This window comes from Triticum aestivum, chromosome 1D, assembly GCF_018294505.1.
Source record: "Triticum aestivum cultivar Chinese Spring chromosome 1D, IWGSC CS RefSeq v2.1, whole genome shotgun sequence".
NCBI lineage: Eukaryota > Viridiplantae > Streptophyta > Magnoliopsida > Poales > Poaceae > Triticum > Triticum aestivum.
The window spans coordinates 313,624,228-313,644,218 of record NC_057796.1 but is presented as its reverse complement, the minus strand read 5'-3'; the positions used below and the strand labels follow the sequence as shown (position 1 = coordinate 313,644,218).

The 19,991-nt window shown below is 48.3% G+C and overlaps 1 protein-coding gene across 2 annotated transcripts; it reads right to left on the bottom strand.

Annotated features, from left to right (window-relative positions):
* Window positions 1-12,709: 12,709 nt before the first annotated feature.
* On the bottom strand, window positions 12,710-14,216 carry LOC123169070 (uncharacterized). 2 transcript variants are annotated; one of them, XM_044586926.1, is made up of 3 exons: window positions 13,692-14,214; window positions 13,322-13,584; window positions 12,710-12,944 (listed from the first exon to the last, which is right to left on the bottom strand). In XM_044586926.1, the coding sequence occupies exons 1-3, from the start codon at window positions 14,023-14,025 to the stop codon at window positions 12,888-12,890; spliced, it is 654 nt and encodes a 217-aa protein (XP_044442861.1). In that variant the 5' UTR covers window positions 14,026-14,214; the 3' UTR covers window positions 12,710-12,887. The 2 variants fall into 2 exon arrangements, with proteins under 2 accessions (XP_044442861.1, XP_044442855.1); XM_044586920.1 differs by having other exon boundaries at window positions 12,710-13,584; window positions 13,692-14,216.
* Window positions 14,217-19,991: the final 5,775 nt, after the last annotated feature.

Genomic DNA, 19,991 nt, shown 5'->3' with positions numbered 1-19,991 from the left:
AATGTTTTGGATCTGAATATTCATACCGCAATTAAGAGAATTACATTGAAATTATGCCAAGTAGCATTCCGCATCAAAAATTCTGTTTTTATCATTTACCTAATCGAGGACGAGCAGGAATTAAGCTTGGGGATGCTCGATACGTCTCCAACGTATCTATAATTTTTGATTGTTCCATGCTATATTATATTCTGTTTTGGACATTAATGGGCTTTATTATACACTTTTATATTATTTTTGGGACTAACCTATTAACCGGAGGCCCAGACCAGAATTGCTGTTTTTTGCCTATTTCAGAGTTTTGCAGAAAAAGAATATCAAACGGAGTCCAAACGGAATGAAACCTTCGGGGATGTGGTTTTCGGAACGAACGTGATCCAGAGGACTTGGACCCTACGTCAAGACATCAACCGGGAGGGCACGAGGTAGGGGCGCGCCCTCCACCCTCATGGGCCCCACGTTGCTCCATCGACGTACTTCTTCGTCCTATATATACCTACGTACCCCCAAACTACCAGATACGGAGCCAAAAACCTAATTCCATCGCTGCAACCTTCTATACCCGTGAGATCCCATCTTGGGGCCTTTTCCGGAGCTCCGCCGAAGGGGGCATCGATCACGGAGGGCTTCTACATCAACACCATAGCCTCTCCGATGATGTGTGAGTAGTTTACCTCAGACCTTCGGGTCCATAGTTATTAGCTAGATGGCTTCTTCTCTCTTTTTGGATCTCAATACAATGTTCTCCCCCTCTCTTGTGGAGATCTATTTGATGTAATCTTCTTTTGCGGTGTCTTTGTGGAGACCGATGAATTGTGGGTTTATGATCAAGTTTATCTATGAACAATATTTGAATCTTCTCTGAATTCTTTTATGTATGATTGGTTATCTTTGCAAGTCTCTTCGAATTATCAGTTTGGTTTGGCCTACTAGATTGATCTTTCTTGCAATGGGAGAAGTGCTTAGCTTTGGGTTCAATCTTGCGGTGTCCTTTCCCAGTGACAGTAGGGGCAGCAAGGCACGTATTGTATTGTTGCCATCGAGGATAACAAGATGGGGTTTATATCATATTGCATGAGTTCATCCCTCTACATCATGTCATCTTCCTTAAAGCGTTACTCTGTTCTTATGAACTTAATACTCTAGATGCATGCTGGATAGCGGTCGATGTGTGGAGTAATAGTAGTAGATGCAGGCAAGAGTCGGTCTACTTGTCTCGGACGCGATGCCTATATACATGATCATACCTAGATATTCTCATAACTATGCTCAATTCTATCAATTGCTCAACAGTATTTTGTTCACCCACCGTAATACTTATGCTCTTGAGAGAAGCCACTAGTTAAACCTATGGCCCCCGGGTCTATTTTCCATCATATTAATCTTCCAACACTTAGCTATTTTTATTGCCTTTTACTTTACTTTGTATCTCTATCATAAAAATACCAAAAATATTATCTTATCATATCTATCAGATCTCACTCTCGTAAGTGACCGTGGAGGGATTGACAACCCCTTTATTGCGTTGGTTGTGAGGATTTATTTGTTTGTGTAGGTGCGAGGGACTCGTGCGTGGTCTCCTACTGGATTGATACCTTGGTTCTCAAAAACTGAGGGAAATACTTACGCTACTTCGCTGCATCACCCTTTCCTCTTCAAGGGAAAACCAACGCAATGTTCAAGACGTAGCAATTTGTCACTCTGATTGTCGGAGAGGTATCTCTGGGCCCTCCCAGTAATGCACATCACTATAAACCTTGCAAGCAATGTGACTAATGAGTTAGCTGAGGGATGATGCATTATGGAACAAGTAAAGAGACTTGCCGGTAACGAGATTGAACTAGGTATTGAGATACCGATGATCGAATCTCGGGCAAGTAACATACCAATGACAAAGGGAACAACGTATATTGTTATGCGGTTTGACCGATAAAGATCTTCGTAGAATATGTAGGAACCAATATGAGCATCCAGGTTCCGCTATTGGTTATTGACCAGAGATGAGTCTCGGTCATGTCTACATAGTTCTCAAACCCATAGGGTCCGCATGCTTAACGTTTGGTGACGGTCGGTATTATGAGTTTATGTGTTTTGATGTACCGAAGATAGTTCGGAGTCCCGGATGTGATCACAGACATGACGAGGAGTCTCGAAATGGTTGAGACATAAAGATTGATATATTGGACGGCTATGTTCGGACACCGGAAGTGTTCCGGGAGGTTTCGGATAAAACCGGAGTGCTGGAGGGTTAACGGAACCCCCCGGGAAGTTATTGGGCCCTTAGTAGGCTTTAGGGGAGAGAGAGGGCAGCAGCCAGGAGGTGGCGCCCCCCGCAAGGGAGTCTGAATTGGACTAGGGGAGGGGGGCGCGGCCCCTCTTTCCCTCTCCCTCCCCCTCTCCTTCCTTCCCTCTCCTAGTAGGACTAGGAAAGGAGGAATCCTACTCCTACCAGGAGGAGGATTCCTCCCCCCTTGGCGCGCCCTCTAGGGCCGGCCAGCCTCCTCCTCCCGTCCTTTATATACGGGGGAGGGGGGCACCCCATAGACACATAAGTTGATTGTTTAGCCGTGTGCGGTGCCCCCCTCCACAGATTTCCACCTCGGTCATATCGTTGTAGTGCTTAGGCGAAGCCCTGCGTCGGTAACTTCATCATCACCGTCATCACGCTGTCGTGCTGAAGAAGCTCTCCCTCGACACTCAGCTGGATCTAGAGTTTGTGGGACATCACCGAGCTGAACGTGTGCAGATCGCAGAGGTGCCGTACTTTCGGTACTAGGATCGGTCGGATCGTGAAGACGTACGACTACATCAACCGCGTTGTCATAACGCTTCCGCTTTCGGTCTACGAGGGTATGTGGACAACACTCTCCCCTCTCGTTGCTATGCATCACCAAGATGCATCTTGCGTGTGCGTAGGATTTTTTTGAAATTATTGCGTTCCCCAACACTGGTCTGTCCCCTTCTAGGCCCATTAGGCCCATGTAGTTGCTGGGGGAATGCCCGGAACCCCTTCCGGTGACCCGATATGTACCCGGTACCCCCGGAACACTTCCGGTGTCTAAATACCATCGTCCTATATATCAATCTTTACCTATCGACCATTTCGAGACTCCTCGTCATGTCCGTGATCTCATTCAGGACCCCGAACAACATTCGGTCACCAAATCACATAACTCATATAATACAAAATCGTCATCGAACGTTAAGCGTGCGGACCCTACGGGTTCGAGAACTATGTAGGCATGACCGAGAAACCTCTCCGGTCAATAACCAACAACGAAACCTGGATGCTCATATTGGTTCCCACATATTCTACGAAGATCTTTATCGGTCATACCGTAATGACAACATACGTTTTTCCCTTTGTCATCGGTACGTTACTTGCCCGTGATTCGATCGTCGGTATCTTCCTACCTAGTTCAATCTCGTTACCGGCAAGTCTCTTTACTCATTCCGTAATACATCATCCCGCAACTAACTCATTAGTCACATTGCTTGCAAGGCTTATCATGACGTGTATCACCGAGAGGGCCCAGAGATACCTCTCCGATACTCGGAGTGACAAATCCTAATATCGATCTATGCCAACCCAACAAACACCCTCGGAGATACCTGTAGAGCATCTTTACAATCACCCAGTTACGTTGTGACGTTTGATAGCATACAAGGTACTCCTCTGGTATCCGGGAGTTGCATAATCTCATAGTAAAAGGAATATGTATATGACATGAAGAAAGCAATAGCAATAAAACTGAACGATCAATATGCTAAGCTAACGGATGGGTCTTGTCCATCACATCATTCTCCTAATGATGTGATCCCGTTCATCAAATGACAACACATGTCTATGGTTAGGAAACTTAACCATCTTTGATTAACGAGCTAGTCTAGTAGAGGCTTACTAGGGACACTGTGTTTTGTCTATGTATCCACACATGTATCAAGTTTCCGGTTAATACAATTCTAGCATGAATAATAAACATTTATCATGATATAAGGACATATAAATAATAACTTTATTATTGCCTCTAGGGCATATTTCCTTCACTCTCCCACTTGCACTAGAGTCAATAATCTAGATTACATTGTAATGATTCTAACACCCATGGAGTCTTGGTGCTGATCATGTTTTGCTCATGGAAGAGGCTTAGTCAACGGGTCTGCCACATCTAGATCCGTATGTATTTTGCAAATCTCTATGTCTCCTTCCTTGACTTCATCACGGATGGAGTTGAAGCGTCTCTTAATGTGTTTGGTTCTTTTGTGAAATCTGGATTCGTTCGCCAAGGCAATTGCTCCTGTATTGTCACAATTTTTTTCATTGGACCCGATGCACTAGGTATTACACCTAGATCGGATATGAACTCCTTTATCCAGACTCCTTCATTCGCTACTTCCGAAGCAGCTATGTACTCCTCTTCACACGTAGATCCCGCCACGACGCTTTGCTTGGAACTGCACCAACTGACAGCTCCACCATTCAATATAAATACGTATCCGGTTTGTGACTTAGAGTCATCCAGATCAGTGTCAAAGCTAGCATCGACGTAACCATTTACGATGAGCTCTTTGTCACTCCATAAACGAGAAACATATCCTTAGTCCGTTTCAGGTACTTCAGGATGTTCTTGACCGTTGTCCAGTGATCCACTCCTGGATTACTTTGGTACCTCCCTGCTAGACTTATAGTAAGGCAGACATCAGGTCTGGTACACAACATTGCATACATGATAGAACCTATGGCTGAGGCATAGGGAATGACTTTCATTTTCTTTCTATCTTCTGCAGTGGTCGGGCATTGAGTCTGACCCAACTTTACACCTTGTAACATAGGCAAGAACCCTTTCTTTGACTGGTCCATTTTGAACTTTTCTCAAAACTTTATCAAGGTATGTGCTTTATGAAAGTCCAATTAAGCGTCTTGATCTATCTCTATAGATCTTGATGCCCAATATATACGCATCTTCACCGAGGTCTTTCATTGAAAAACTCTTATTCAAGTATCCTTTTATGCTATCCAGAAATTCTATATCATTTCCAATCAACAATATGTCATCCACATATAATATTAGAAATGCTACAGAGCTCCCACTCACTTTCTTGTAAATACAGCCTTCTCCAAAAGTCTGTATAAAACCATTTGCTTTGATCACCTCATCAAAGCATATATTCCAACTCCGAGATGCTTGCACCAGTCCATAAATGGATCGCTGGAGCTTGCACACTTTGTTAGCACCTTTAGGATCGACAAAACCTTATGTTTGCATCAGATACAACTTTTCTTTAAGAAATCCATTAAGGAATGCAGTTTTGACGTCCATTTGCCAGATTTCATAATCATAAAATGCAGCAATTGTTAACATGATTCGGACAGACTTAAGCATCGCTACGAGTGAGAAGGTTTCATCGTAGTCAACTCCTTGAACTTGTCGAAAACCTTTCGCAACAAGTCGAGCTTTGTAGACAGTAACATTACCATCAGCGTCAGTCCTCTTCTTGAAGATCCATTTATTCTCTATGGCTTGCCGATCACCGGGCAAGTCAACCAAAGTCCATACCTTGTTCTCATACATGGCTCCCATCTCCGATTTCATGGCCTCAAGCCATTTTGCGGTATCTGGGCTCATCATCGCTTCCTCATAGTTCGTAGGTTCGTCATGGTCCAGTAACATGACTTCTAGAACAGGATTACTGTACCACTCTGGTGCGGAACGTGCTCTGGTTGACCTACGAGGTTCGGTAGTAACTTGATCTAAAGTTTCATGATCATTATCATTAGCTTCCTCTCTAGTTGGTGTAGGCATCACGGGAACGGTTTTCTGTGATGAGCTACTTTCCAATTCGAGAGAAGGTACAATTACCTCATCAAGTTCTACTTTCCTCCCACTCACTTCTTTCGAGAGAAACTCCTTCTCTAGAAATGATCCATTCTTAGCAACAAAGATCTTGCCTTCGGATCTGTGGTAGAAGGTGTACCCAACAGTTTCTTTTGGGTATCCTATGAAGACGCACTTTTCCGATTTGGGTTCGAGCTTATCAGGCTGAAGCTTTTTCACATAAGCATCGCAACCCCAAACTTTAAGAAACGACAGTTTAGGTTTCTTGCCAAACCACAGTTCATACGGTGTCGTCTAAACGGATTTAGATGGTGCCCTATTTAACGTGAATGCAGCTGTCTCTAATGCATAACCCCCAAACGATAGTGGTAAATCAGTAAGAGACATCATAGATCGTACCATATCTTATTAAGTACGGTTACGACGTTCGGACACACCATTACGCTGTAGTGTTCCAGGTGGCGCGAGTTGTGAAACTATTCCACATTGTTTTAAATGAAGGCCAAAATCGTAACTCAAATATTCACCTCCGCGATCAGATCGTAGAAACTTTATTTTCTTGTTACGATGATTCTCCACTTCATTCTGAAATTCTTTGAACTTTTCAAATGTTTTAGACTTGTGTTTCATCAAGTAGATATACCCATATCTGCTCAAATCATCTATGAAGGTTAGAAAATAACGATACCCGTGAGCCTCAACACTCATCGGACCGCGTACATCAGTATGTATTATTTCCAATAAGTTAGTGGCTCGCTCCATTGTTCCGGAGAAAGGAGTCTTAGTCATCTTGCCCATGAGGCCTGGTTCGCAAGCATCAAATGATTCATAATCAAGTGATTCCAAAAGTCCATCTGCATGGAGTTTCTTCATGCCCTTTACACCAATATGACCTAAACGGCAGTGCCACAAATATGTTGCACTATCATTATCAACTTTGCATCTTTTGGCATCAATACTATGAATATGTGTATCACCACGATCGAGATTCAACAAAAATAGACCACTCTTCAAGGGTGCATGACCATAAAAGATATTACTCATATAAATAGAACAACCATTATTCTCCGATTTAAATGAATAACCGTCTCGCATTAAACAAGATCCAGATATAATGTTCATGCTCAACGTTGGCACCAAATAACAATTATTCAGGTCTAAAACTAATCCCAAAGGTAGATGTAGAGGTAGCGTGCCGACGACGATCACATCGACCTTGGAACCATTCCCGACGTGCATCGTCACCTCGTCCTTAGCCAATCTTCGTTTAATCTGTAGCCCCTGTTTTGAGTTACAAATATGAGCAACCGAACCGGTATCAAATACCCAGGCACTACTATGAGCATTAGTAAGGTACACATCATTAACATGTATATCAAATATACCTTTGTTCACTTTGCCATCCTTCTTATCCGCCAAATACTTGGGGCAGTTCTGCTTCCAGTGACCAATCCCTTTGTAGTAGAAGCACTTAGTTTGAGGCTTAGGTCCAGACTTGGGCTTCTTCCCGGGAGTGGCAACTTGCTTGCCAATCTTTTTGAAGTTCCCCTTCTTTCATTTGCCTTTTTTTTGAAACTAGTGGTCCTGTTAACCATCAACACTTGATGCTCCTTCTTGATTTCTACCTCCGCAGCTTTGAGCATAGCGAAGAGCTAGGGAATTGTCTTATCCATCCCGTGCATATTATAGTTCATCACAGAGCCTTTGTAGCTTGGTGGCAGTGATTGAAGAACTCTGTCAATAACACTATCATCTGGAAGATTAACTCCCAGCTGAGTCGAGTGGTTATGATACCCAGACATTTTGAGTATGTGTTCACTGACATAACTGTTCTCCTCCATCTTGCAGCTATAGAACTTGTTGGAGACTTCATATCTCTCAACTCGGGCATTTGCTTGAAATATTAACTTTAACTCCGGGAACATCTCATATGGTCCATGGCGTTCAAAACATCTTTGAAGTCCCGATTCTAAGCCGTAAAGCATGGCACACTGAACTATCGAGTAGTCATCAGCACGCGATTGCCAGACGTTCACAACGTCAGCAGTTGCTGGAGGGGATGGTACACCTAGCGGTGCATCAGGGACATAATTTTTCTATGCAGCAATGAGGATAATCCTCAAGTTACGGACCTAGTCCGTGTAGTTGCTACCATCATCTTTCAACTTAGCTTTCTCTAGGAACGCATTAAAATTCAAGGAAACGGTAACACAGGCCATTCATCTACAACATAGATATGCAAAAAACTATCAGGACTAAGTTCATGATAAATTAAGTTCAATTAATCATATTACTTAAGGACTCCCACTTAGATAGACATCCCTAGAGTCATCTAAATGATTATGTGATCCAAATCAACTAAACCATGTCCGATCATCACGTGAGATGGAGTAGTCTTCAATGGTGAACATCTCTATGTTGATCATATCTACTATATGATTCACGTTCGACCTTTCGGTCTCCAGTGTTCTGAGGCCTTGTCTGTACATGCTAGGCTCGTCAAGTTTAACCCGAGTATTTCACATGTGCAAAACTGTCTTGCACCCGTTGTATGTGAACGTAGAGCTTATCACACCCGATCATCACCTGGTGTCTCAGCACGACGAACTCTCGCAACGGTGCATACTCAGGGAGAACACTTATACTTTGAAATTTTAGTAAGGGGTCATCTTATAATGCTACCGCCATACTAAGCAAAATAAGATGCATTCATGCATAAAAGATAAACATCACATGCAATCAAAATATGTGACATGACATGGCCATCATCATCTTGTGCCTTTGATCTCCATCTCCAAAGCACCGTCATGATCTCCATCGTCACCGGCTTGACACCTTGATCTCCATCATAGCGTCTTGGTCGTCTCGCCAACTATTGCTTCTACAACTATCGCTAACACATAGTGATAAAGTAAAGCAATTACATGGCGTTTGCATTTCATACAATAAAGCGACAACCATAAGGCTCCTGCCAGTTGCCGATAACTTTCACAAAACATGATCATCTCATACAATAATGTATATCACGTCATGTCTTGACCATATCACATCACAACATGCCCCGCAAAAACAAGTTAGACATCCTCTACTTTGTTGTTGCAAGTTTTATGTGGCTGCTATGGGCTTCTAGCAAGCACTGTTCTTACCTATGCATCAAAACCACAACGGTGATTTATCAAGTTTGCCGTTTTAAACTTCAACAAGGACCGGCCGCAGTCAAATTCGATTCAACTAAAGTTGGAGAAACAAACACCCGCCAACCACCTTTATGCAAAACTAGTTGCATGTCTGTCGGTGGAGCCGGTCTCATGAACGTGGTCATGTAAGGTTGGCCCGGGCCGCTTCATCCAACAATACCACCGAATCAAAATAAGACATTGGTGGTAAGCAGTATGACGATCACCGCCCACAACTCTTTGTGTTCTACTCGTGCATATCATCTACACATAGACCTGGCTCTGATGCCACTGTTGGGGAACGTAGCATGCAATTTCAAAAAAATTCCTACGCTCACGCAAGATCTATCTAGGAGATGCATAGCAACGAGAGGGGGAGAGTGTATCTACATACCCTCGTAGACCGAAAGTGGAAACGTTTGACAACGCGGTTGATGTAGTCGAACTTCTTCTCGTTCCGACCGATCAAGCACCGAACGTACGGCACCTCCGAGTTCTGCACACATTTAGCTCGATGACGTCCCTCGAACTCTTGATCCAGCAAAGTGTCAAGGGAGAGTTCTGTCAGCACGACGGCGTGGTGACGGTGATGGTGAAGTGATCCACGTAGGGCTTCGCCTAAGCACTACAGAGATATGACCGAGGGTGTAATCTGTGGAGGGAGGCACCGCACACGGCTAACAGATGTTGTTGTGTGTTCTAGACGCCTCCCCCTCATATATATGGGTGGGATGGAGAGGGGGCAGCCAAGGGGGCGCCCAAGTAGGAGGAATCCTACTTGGGGCCCTAATCCTATTCGCCCCCCTTACCATATTTCCCGGAGGGGGAAGGAAGGAGGAGGGAGGAGAGAAGGACGGGGGCGGCCGAATCCCTCCCCTTCCTTTCTCTCTTCTCCTCTCCCCCCTATTTTCGGGCTACATGGGGTGCACCAGCCCCCTAGGGGCCGGTCTGTCCCCTTCTTGGCCCATTAGGCCCATGTAGTTGCCGGGGGGATGCCCGGAACCCCTTCTGGTGACCCGATATGTACCCGGTACCCCTGGAACACTTCCGGTGTCCGAATACCATCGTCCTATATATCAATATTTACCTCTCGACCATATCGAGACTCCTCGTCATGTCCGTGATCTCATCCGGGACTCCGAACAACATTCGGTCACCAAATCACATAACTCATATAATACAAAATCGTCATCGAACGTTAAGCGTGCGGACCCTACGGGTTCGAGAACTATGTAGACATGACCGAGACACCTCTCCGGTCAATAACCAACATCGGAACCTGGATGCTCATATTGGTTCCCACATATTCTACGAAAATCTTTATCGGTCGTACCGTAATGACAACATACGTTATTCCCTTTGTCATCGGTATCTTACTTGCCCGAGATTCGATCGTCGGTATCTTCATACCTAGTTCAATCTCGTTACCGGCAAGTCTCTTTACTCGTTCCGTAATACATCATCCTGCAACTAACTCATTAGTCACATTGCTTGCAAGGCTTATCATGATGTGTATCACCGAGAGGGCCCAGAGACACCTCTCCGATATTCGGAGTGACAAATCCTAATCTCGATCTATGCCAACCCAACAAACACCTTCGGAGATACCTGTAGAGCATCTTTATAATCACCTAGTTACGTTGTGACGTTTGATAGCACACAAGGTATTCCTCCGGTATCCGGGAGTTGCATAATCTCATAGTCAAAGGAATATGTATATGACATGAAGAAAGCAATAGCAATAAAACTGAACGATCAATATGCTAAGCTAACGGATGGGTCTTGTCCATCACATCATTCTCCTAATGATGTGATCCTGTTCATCAAATGACAACACATGTCTATGGTTAGGAAACTTAATCATCTTTGATTAACGAGCTAGTCTAGTAGAAGCTTACTAGGGACACTGTGTTTTGTCTATGTATCCACACATGTATCAAGTTTCCGGTTAATACAATTCTAGCATGAATAATAAACATTTATCATGATATAAGGAAATATAAATAACAACTTTATTATTGCCTCTAGGTCATATTTCCTTCAACAACCACCCAACTTACAGGATCTGTCGCATCCAGATTATGTGTGCGGGTTGCATAAATCTTTATATGGCCCGAAACAGTCCCCTCATGCATGGTTCGCTCGACTCAGTGAACGTCTTCAACAACTGGGTTTCCATCCTTCAGCAGCAAACGCATCTCTGTTCATTTTTGCGCAAGGTGGTGTCACCATATACATGGTGGTTTATGTTGATGATATAGTCATTGTGAGTTCTTCATCGCCGGCCATGACACGACTTCTTCAGCAGCTCTCTGCCACATTTCATGTGAAAGATCTTGGCTCTCTTAATTACTTTCTCAATATTGAGGTGCTTCGCAATTCCGAGGGAATCATTCTTACTCAGAAGAAGTATGCACTTGATCTTCTACAGCATACAAACATGGCGAATTGCAAACCAGTCTCAACACCGATGTGCACTTATGAGAAGCTTACTTGGGAATCTGGTCATGGACTGTCCGAAGATGAAGCTTTTCGCTACAGAAGCACAATTGGTGCCCTCCAATACTTGACCTTAACAAGGCCCGACCTCTCTTACGCCGTCAACAAGGTGTGTGTCCTGTCCCACCGATATTCATTGGGAAGCAGTGAAGAGAATTCTTCGGTTTGTGAAAGGGACGGTGTCAACTGGCATAAATATTCGGCGCTCGCCTTCAACTCTCTTGAGTGTGTTCATGGATGCGGATTGGGCTGGCTGTGGCGATGATAGGTGTTCTACTGGCGGGTTTGCAATTTTCTTCGGTCCGAATATTATTTCATGAAGTGCGCGCAAGCATCCGACCGTGTCGAGATCATCGACAGAACCAGAGTACAAAGCTTTAGCAAATGGTACGGCCGAAGCAACTTGGATACAGTCATTGCTAAAGGAACTACGTGTTCCTCACCCTCGTGCGCCTGTCTTGTGGTGTGACAACCTCGGCACAACATATCTCACGGCGAATGGGAATGTAAAACAAAGAGGTAGATGATGTGCGAGTTTTCTTGTAGAAAGCGTGCAAGTGGTAGCCAGATCGTGCCTGGCAAACGAACGGCACTTCTCTCCCGTAGGCCGTAGCTTGGCACTACTAGGTACGTAGGTCGCACGTCCCCCGGCCACGCCACCGATAAAAACGCCGGCTTGGCCGAGCGTCATGGCGGACGACATATCTGCACTTCCACTTGGCCTCGGCAAATGAGGCTCGCCCGACGTGATGCCATCAAATCGCTAGTGCTGCTTTGAAAACACTGGCTCGTTTGTTTCTGAACCGTACAGCCACAAACCGCAAACCGGAGAACAGATCACAAGTTCAGATCTGTAACAGCGACGTGTTCCTGGCTTCAGGAACAGGCCTGTCTCCTCCAATTTTCGTCGTCGACTAGTTTTGTCTGAAACGTTAGAGCAGAATTTTCTACGGTCTTTCCGAAAACTTCTCCAGTGAACACGAAATTTCGCACAAAAACTATAGGTACATCACTGAATTTCCCTCCTCCGCGTGTGACATTAGAGAAGGAAGTGGTATGTTTCTAGAAAAAATAGGACCTCTACTATAAGCAAGGCTGTAACTGCATGAAGGCATGAGAATGAGCACACAAAACAACGGGTGGTCGGCACACGGCTCGTCCTGCATTTCGTTGCAATTGCATTGCAGGAGGCCGAACTGAGCTAAGCACGACTGTTCCATACCATATTTACAGTATCTCCACTTACATAAAATCACCGTTCCCAAAATGGACCTCACAATTTTTGCATAATAACTTACCAAAATTTTGGCTACCAAGAAAAACTATCTCCACCGTACTGTACTACAAGTACGGATCAGAAGTTGAGAACACCATGTCAGACGCTACACTGCTTCAGCCCCTTGGGTGTTTGGTGGCCCCCTTTCAGCCGTACCTGCATTCACAAATGAAAATGCCTCTTATTTCAGATGCTGGTTCAGTAAGAAAATAAAAGCTCTCTGCTTTTCAGAAGCGTCCGGTTCATTTTTATAGATGACTTGTTAGAATAGAAGTACTCCTTTGGGCTAAACATATCGGCAGCTACGCGCTAATGACTTGGCGAGGGAATCGTATTTGGTTCCTCGACCCTCTCTTTTCTCACCGAAAGCACAGACGACGACCCCACCCTAATGCCTGGATTGTTCTCAGGAATCACGCCGTCGGCTCGGCGGGACAGCAGTATTATCTTTCGTCACGCAAACGTGGATTTTTCAGCAATGGATGACGGTGCAATTTACGGAGAAGCAAAGACGAGGGGGCGAGGGTACTCACGGCCTCCACGTCGATCCGGTAGACGAGCAAGCGGCGGCGCTCGCGGCAGCTGGTCCGGTACGCGACGGCGATATGCGCGGCCGCGAGCGACAGGGAGAGCAGGAGCATGGGCTCCGGCCCGGCCGCGCCCTTCCCCTGTGGCGTGGCCCCGCGCGGCAGCACGGCGGCGGCCTTGGCCAGCACGTACGACACGGACGCCGCGGCGCTCGCCGCCACCACCCACAGGTACGCGCCTCCTCCTCCCCCGCACACCGTGTACGCGCCTGTCGTCGCCGTCACAAGAAAAACTCAACTGGTCAGCTCAGCCGTGGCCAAGAGGGAAACCGAAGTTCCAATGCCAAGAAGAACACAATCTGGGTACTCTACTCACAGAGGATGAGCAGGGCGCGCGCGGCGGAGACGGCGGGCAGGTCGACGAGGGAGGACCGGAACTCGAACGCGCGCGCCTGGTCGAGCACGGCCGGGAGGAAGGACCGGTGCGGGAGGTCGGCGCCGGCGTGGAGGTGCGCGGAGAGGAGCATGGGCGGGAGGGCGAGGTCGAGGAGCACGACGAGCAGGGGCGGCGCGCAGACGAGCAGCAGCGAGGCGAGCATGGCGACGAGGAAGAAGGCCGTCTTGGCCCACCGCCACGGCCGCGCCCACGCGGGCTCCCCGGCGCCGTGCTTCTGCGCCAGCGCCAGCGCCAGCGGCAGCTTCTTCTCCATGCCCCCCGCGCCGTCGGAGCCTGCGCGCGAGGACAGACAGCAGTCCGTCGTGGGCAGTGCGTCGGGTTGCGGTGGATGGAGCTGCGGTGTGGTGTGGTGGTGGTCGCCTGATCGGGCAGTGGGGTTGGTTGGCCGGATTGTTTTAAGGTCGGGGCGGCAGGGCGAGGAAGTGGATAGATGGAGGCAGCTGCGAGCGAGCGTGGAGCCGGCGAGATGGTTTAGTTTGCTTCGCCGCGTGGAGTCCGACGGTTGATGGGGACGTGGCGTGGTGACTTGCGAGTTGAGTGTGACCCACCCTGACGGACGGACGCGGCAGCAACCGCCTTGCTCACGCCGGGTTCCGCGAGGGTGAAACTGCCACCGCGGAGGCCACGATTCCCACCGTGTCACGATGGATGCATGTGAACCGGAACCTGCTCCTACTTGTCTTGAACTCGACAACGGTCGTGGGTCTTGGGAAACCTGACTCGTGACAGCTGAGGAAAAATGTTCTGCCCCGTCAAAACGGGTAGACAGCATTGTGTAGGTGAAGACCCAAGGTATCTCTACGACCCTTTCTTGTTTGTCTCAATTTGGAACCCACGTGTACAGTTTTTATCTTCTTCGGGCATTATATTTTACAAAGAATTGCCAAGTGATTAAAGCAGGCCGGTGCAATGGCGCTGAAACACATGGCGTCCATGCGTCACGTACGTTACGTGCGGCACCGCGAGAGGCAGAGCCAAGCAACAAGATCCAGAGGCCGGGACACGTCTGTTACCATACGTAGGCGAACAAAGATGCCAATCGGCAGTCTCACACGCGCCGCCCAGCCACCGAGCTCAAGCTTAAACTGGCACGGCGGGCGCCGTCCAGGTCCAGTCACGATCCGCCCCCCCTGCCCAGCTAGCTCTCCGATCTGCCGGTATCTGTCGTATCCGATGATCTGATGCCAACCGTTAGTCGTGAGGTTTCTTAATCCGGCTCTTCTAGTGCGTGACGGCTCGGGCCTTGGAGTTGGAGCGGGGTCGCGTTTGGGCGTTGGCCATCTGGCTGCTGATTAACAAAAGAAAAACTGATGGAACTGGCGATGCGTCTTGTGCATTGTGGGCGTCCTTTGTGTACTTAACAATTCCTGCTATAGGCGAGATGATGGGGTTGCCCGAATGAAGCTCGCTAGGTGGATAGAGCTGGCGCGCGTACGGACGACAAGATGACGTTTTCGTGGGTTTCTTGTCTCGTTATTAAGGACCAGGTCAGATAATTAAGCTTCGGTATCATAGAGCCAAAACTGTTTCTAGTGGACCAGCTCAGGGTTGGGAGGCACACCGTGGGATTTACACTATGATGATTATGATGAAACAAGACTCAAGACGTACGGAAGCAGAATTAGAGCAGACCATGTGCAGCAGACTGGCCAACGGAACCGCAAGCAACTCAAAAACCAAAGGCATGTGAACAGAGAAGCTTTTTTTTTGAAAGATCCAGGGTTGCTGGCTTTTCATTGGCTTAGCAGAAGAGGGAGCTTACAAAAAGAGGGTGATCAAGTGATCAGGGTCTGAGCGCGCGGTAGGGGAGGGCAGAGAGCCCGCCCGCCACCTCTACAGAAAAACCCAGACCACAAAAAGGAAAATATACAGGCGTGGGTCTACTCCTCACGTAATCTCCCCGAAAGGGGCCTCTATGCCGCTGGCTCCGGCGAGCCGCCATTGCTCAATGTCTCTCCGGCAGGCCACTAGAATGTCACGCCAGCTCGGTGGTTTACCTTTGAATGTGCAGCTGTTACGCTCCTGCCAGATGTGCTAGGCCTTATCTTCTTGTGAGGCTTGCACATCTTCAGTTCCAAGGTGTTAATTTCTTCAGTTAACGGACGGCCCAGATCGTCCAAGGACTCAAGATCCGATGGCTCGTGAGGCTCGCCATCGTCCACCCGTTACTGTTCCGTTTCTCTTGTCGTAACTGTTTACTGTCATTGTCGCTGAGCTATATAAGCCAGCTCTCCCCCGTCTGTGTGGGCATGCTTATCTTGATGAATTCTTATCAACAACACTTTACAACAATACAACATATTCCTGTTTGATACCCATACTCCTACGATTGTGCGACAAACCCTAATCCCTCATCCCGATTCGATCACGATCCTCTCATGGGGCATGACAATTGGTATCATGAACCAGTCTGATCCTCGGCGGCGCGCGGAGCGGCATGGAAATTTTGTTCCCCGTCCTTCCCTCCCTTGTTCCTGGCGGCGGGTTACGGCGTGCGGTGTCGGGGTTGGAGTACGGCGGTGGTAGACCTGTTCGGCGACAGCTCAGAGCCGGGACTGGTTGTAGGCACACATCGTTCCTACGGTGAAATTCCAGGTTCTACTGAGTGGTGTTGCAGGGAGGCGGATCTCGTCGGCGGCGGCAGGAGTCCCAAATCCGATCGGGTTTCCAGTTTTCTGGTTGTAAAATTCCTCTCAGCCACATGGGATCTCGATGGGGCATTCGAAGTCAAGCATGGATGAAGGCGACATCGCCGAAGTACTGGCGCTCAAGGGCGAGGCAGTTTAGAATCGTGAAGATACAACAAAGATGCAGGGTGAGCTCGATGATTTGCGCAAGCATGTTCACGCAATACATCTCAAACAAGACGCTGTCAGAATCAGAGCTCCGCAGACCCAAGAAGGTTCGAACTCTGGGGCGTGTGCGGAGACCTCAACCTCTCAAGTCTCAAGTCACCCTACAGCCTAGCCTCGTCGAGTTCGCGCGAGCGGGGAAGAAGATGAACGCAGCAGTTTACCCAGGTTCGGGCCACCTTGCGGTGTAAAACCCTGCTCCTGCTTTGTGGTGGATTGGCCTCACGAGGAGGCTGAGGGTGAACAAGTACAGTGGATGAACTGCCTCGCGAGGGCTTTGGTGGTGAGGGTGGAAAGGATCTGATCCGGTCCCTCTCTACGGTGGTGGCTAACCTATATTTATAGTGGCCTCGGTCCTCTTCCCTCAAAACTTAGGTGGGAAGGGATCCCACAGTGGCCAATTTGAAATGGGACAAGAAGTACATCTAATCCTGACGGAAGGTGCTCTTCGCCTGCAAAGCTTCTGGACGTGACGTAGCGGTGGGCTCGGTGATGACATCCGCCCTGCCGAGCTCGTGGCCTTGGTCTTGTTGCACTTGAATGGAAAGCTTTGTGGGACTCCTCGGGAACCTACGTCCGTCCTTGCTCCCTTAGCACCGGAAGGGAAACTGTCTTCTTTGCGCCCGCTGGCGCCCGCCTGGCCTTGGTCGTCATGGCTCACGTCATCGTAGCCTCGTGAGGCTGGGTACCTGCATAGAAATATCTGCTCCTCGGGAGGCAACCTGGGTAGGCTGCCACCCTGGAGGCCTTGGCGTCGTTCTCCTCGTGAGGCCGTGAGACCTCGCGAGGGTCTTGTCTTGGAGGCCTTGCCGCTAGGCCGTACCAGGCCGTCTAGGGAGCCACGCCGTGGGCTGCAGGCAGGCAGATCTGGGTACCCCCGATCCCAGACGCCGATAGTAGCCCCCGGGTCCAAGGCGCGCTCGGGCTGGCTTCGAGGCGAAGCCAAAGAGGAAAGGCAGAAGCACTGCGGGGCCCAATCACCTGCGGGCCAGGCTTAACGCATGATGTTCGACGGGGCGTGGGCGCCTCCACTTCCCCACGTCACCTCGGCAATCGCCCAGGCTGACAAGGGACTGGCGCATGCTTGCGCGGACGCGAAGGGACGCAGGTCGGCCTCTGACCGCCTATAAGAGTGTGGCACCCAATTTTTTTTATTTGGCTTTATCAAAATATTTATTTGATTTGAGGGAGGTTATTTAAAATTTTCTTCTAAAGGACCCTTCTTCTCAAAAACTTGCCATTTATGACAAATATTTTGTTTGGTTTCACCCAAGACTTGATCTTTGATCTTGGAAGTTTTTCCATCTTATGTTGACTCAACACAAATGTTTTTCATTTGGAAAAAGTATTTGAAAATCTTTTCTTTTTAAATAGCCCTATGGCATTTGGAGTGATTCTTCCCCTTTCAAAAATCTCCTCTTGCCATGACCTAAGTGGAAATCCCCTCCCAAAGGCCATCTCCCATCTTGGTGTCAAGATAAACTTCAAATCCAGCAAGTTGAACTCCCCCATGACTTTATTTCCATTTATTTCTATCAAAATCTTTTTCTGCCCTCTACTTTGGCTGTTGGAGAATTACAAAGGAACTACCATTTCTCCTTTGAGTTTTGCCTCCAAACAAATTTCCCTGGCTAGTCCTTAGAGCCCTCAACCAAGATCCATGATGATCCACTGGTCTCCAGTTCAAATATTTCAAATTGTGCTTGCTGTAAGTTTGGACCATATTTGGCAAATTTGATGAAATTCATTTGTTTTCTCCTCCTAAAAATCTGAGTAAATTCGGGCAGCCTCTGGGTGCATCAAGAGGTCATCTCACCAAGTCCCAGCTCCAGAATTTTTTTTCCTCATGCCAAATCATTTCGTCGAACACCTGAAGGACACTGTTACTGTCAAGTTCAGAGAGTTCAGAGATACAGTTTCAGTGAGCCGCTGTCGTTTTCTTCAGAACCTCTACTCGATCTCGCCAGTAGCCGCGGTGGCGCCTTGCGCCCTGTGCCTCCTTCTTATCCCTGCGCCGCACGATCGCCTGGAAGCTTGCGGGCGTCGGCGACGAGCTGGTGGAGGTGCGCCTCCCCGTGAGCGACGGCAGCAGCGCCCTTTGCGGCTGCCAGAGAGGCGCAGCGTTGGACGGCGCCGTCCACTCACCCGTGCACGCTGCAGGTCCGTCGTCGTGAACTGGTAGGCGCGGAGCGCGCTCCCTGCCGCCGCCGTGCCCGTACGGCCGTTCCGTTGGGGGCCAGTGCATTACGCAAGCCCGACCGAGGTTTGAGCAGAGAAACGGCGCCAGTGACCCTCCACGATGTTGCCTAGCCACCTAAACCCCCTACCCAACCTCTGCCTCGCCGTAATTTCTCGCCGACGTTAGCCCGTTCACGGCCACCCCCTCGGATCGCCTATAAAAGGAGGTCCCGAGCTCAAACTCGAACCCGCACCATCTCTACACACCACCAGTACCACGCCAAACCACCGGGCAGCCCCCGAGGGACTCTTCTTCCCCAACTCCGGCCGCCCCGACCCGCTTCGGGATCCGGCTCGATTCACTCCCGTGCGTACACCCCTACCTCTCAGCTCATGCCAGTAGTCTCCCAATGCATCCACCTCTCTGACCCGCGCATCAATTTGGAGTTTGCAGCACCCACCGGAGCATTCCACCATCGCCAGAACCACCGTCCGCCGGAGATAGTGTCGCCGTCGACGTGGTGCTCTCCGACGGTCAAGTCCACCACCCACCGACGCGGAAGAACACCCTGAACCCGTAGGTACCCTCCGATCACCCTACCTCGCCGTGGATCGACACCGGCGACCACCGCAGCCTTCAGGCGCCGGCGAGCTCGGTTGGATTTTGAACCTGACGGGTGGGACCCCCCCGTCAGCCTCTCTCTCCTTTCCCTTCGAACCATTTTCTGAAGGCGCCTTCGGGCAAAGTGTGTTTTCTCTCTGGGCTAACGTATTTCTTACCAAAGCGTTTTCTACTTTTTCAAACAAGTCCCTGGATCTTTTCTGTTTCATCACAGATTAGTCCTTGGACTAAAACCCTTATATCTTTTTAACAGAAGATGCTTTTTGATTGATTTTTTTGTCAGTCTTATATTTTTGTCTAGTTTTTTATAGTATTTATTTGGAAATTTTTTGGAACAATTTTTATACACGCAACGGTTTTCACGTTAGTATACGGTTTCGTTATACCGTAGGTTCCGGAGGAGGTGACAGAGCCGCGAACTTCGCCGAGCTAGACTCCGACTTCTCCGAACCAGGCAAGCATGTTCGAACCTTTGATATGATGGGTGTTTTGCATGTTTGCTTGATTAGTTTGTGCATGCAATATGGGCATCGGTAAGTGTTCCGTTGCGAGCAAGGCAACTAACCG

Bases quoted from the DNA above. Each gene is read 5' to 3' on its own strand.
- LOC123169070 (XM_044586920.1), bottom strand. From the start codon at position 14,025: ATGGAGAAGAAGCTGCCGCTGGCGCTGGCGCTGGCGCAGAAGCACGGC. The intron at 13,585-13,691 runs GTGAGTAGAGTA...CGGCGACGACAG, and splicing joins GCGCGCCCTGCTCATCCTCT to GCGCGTACACGGTGTGCGGG.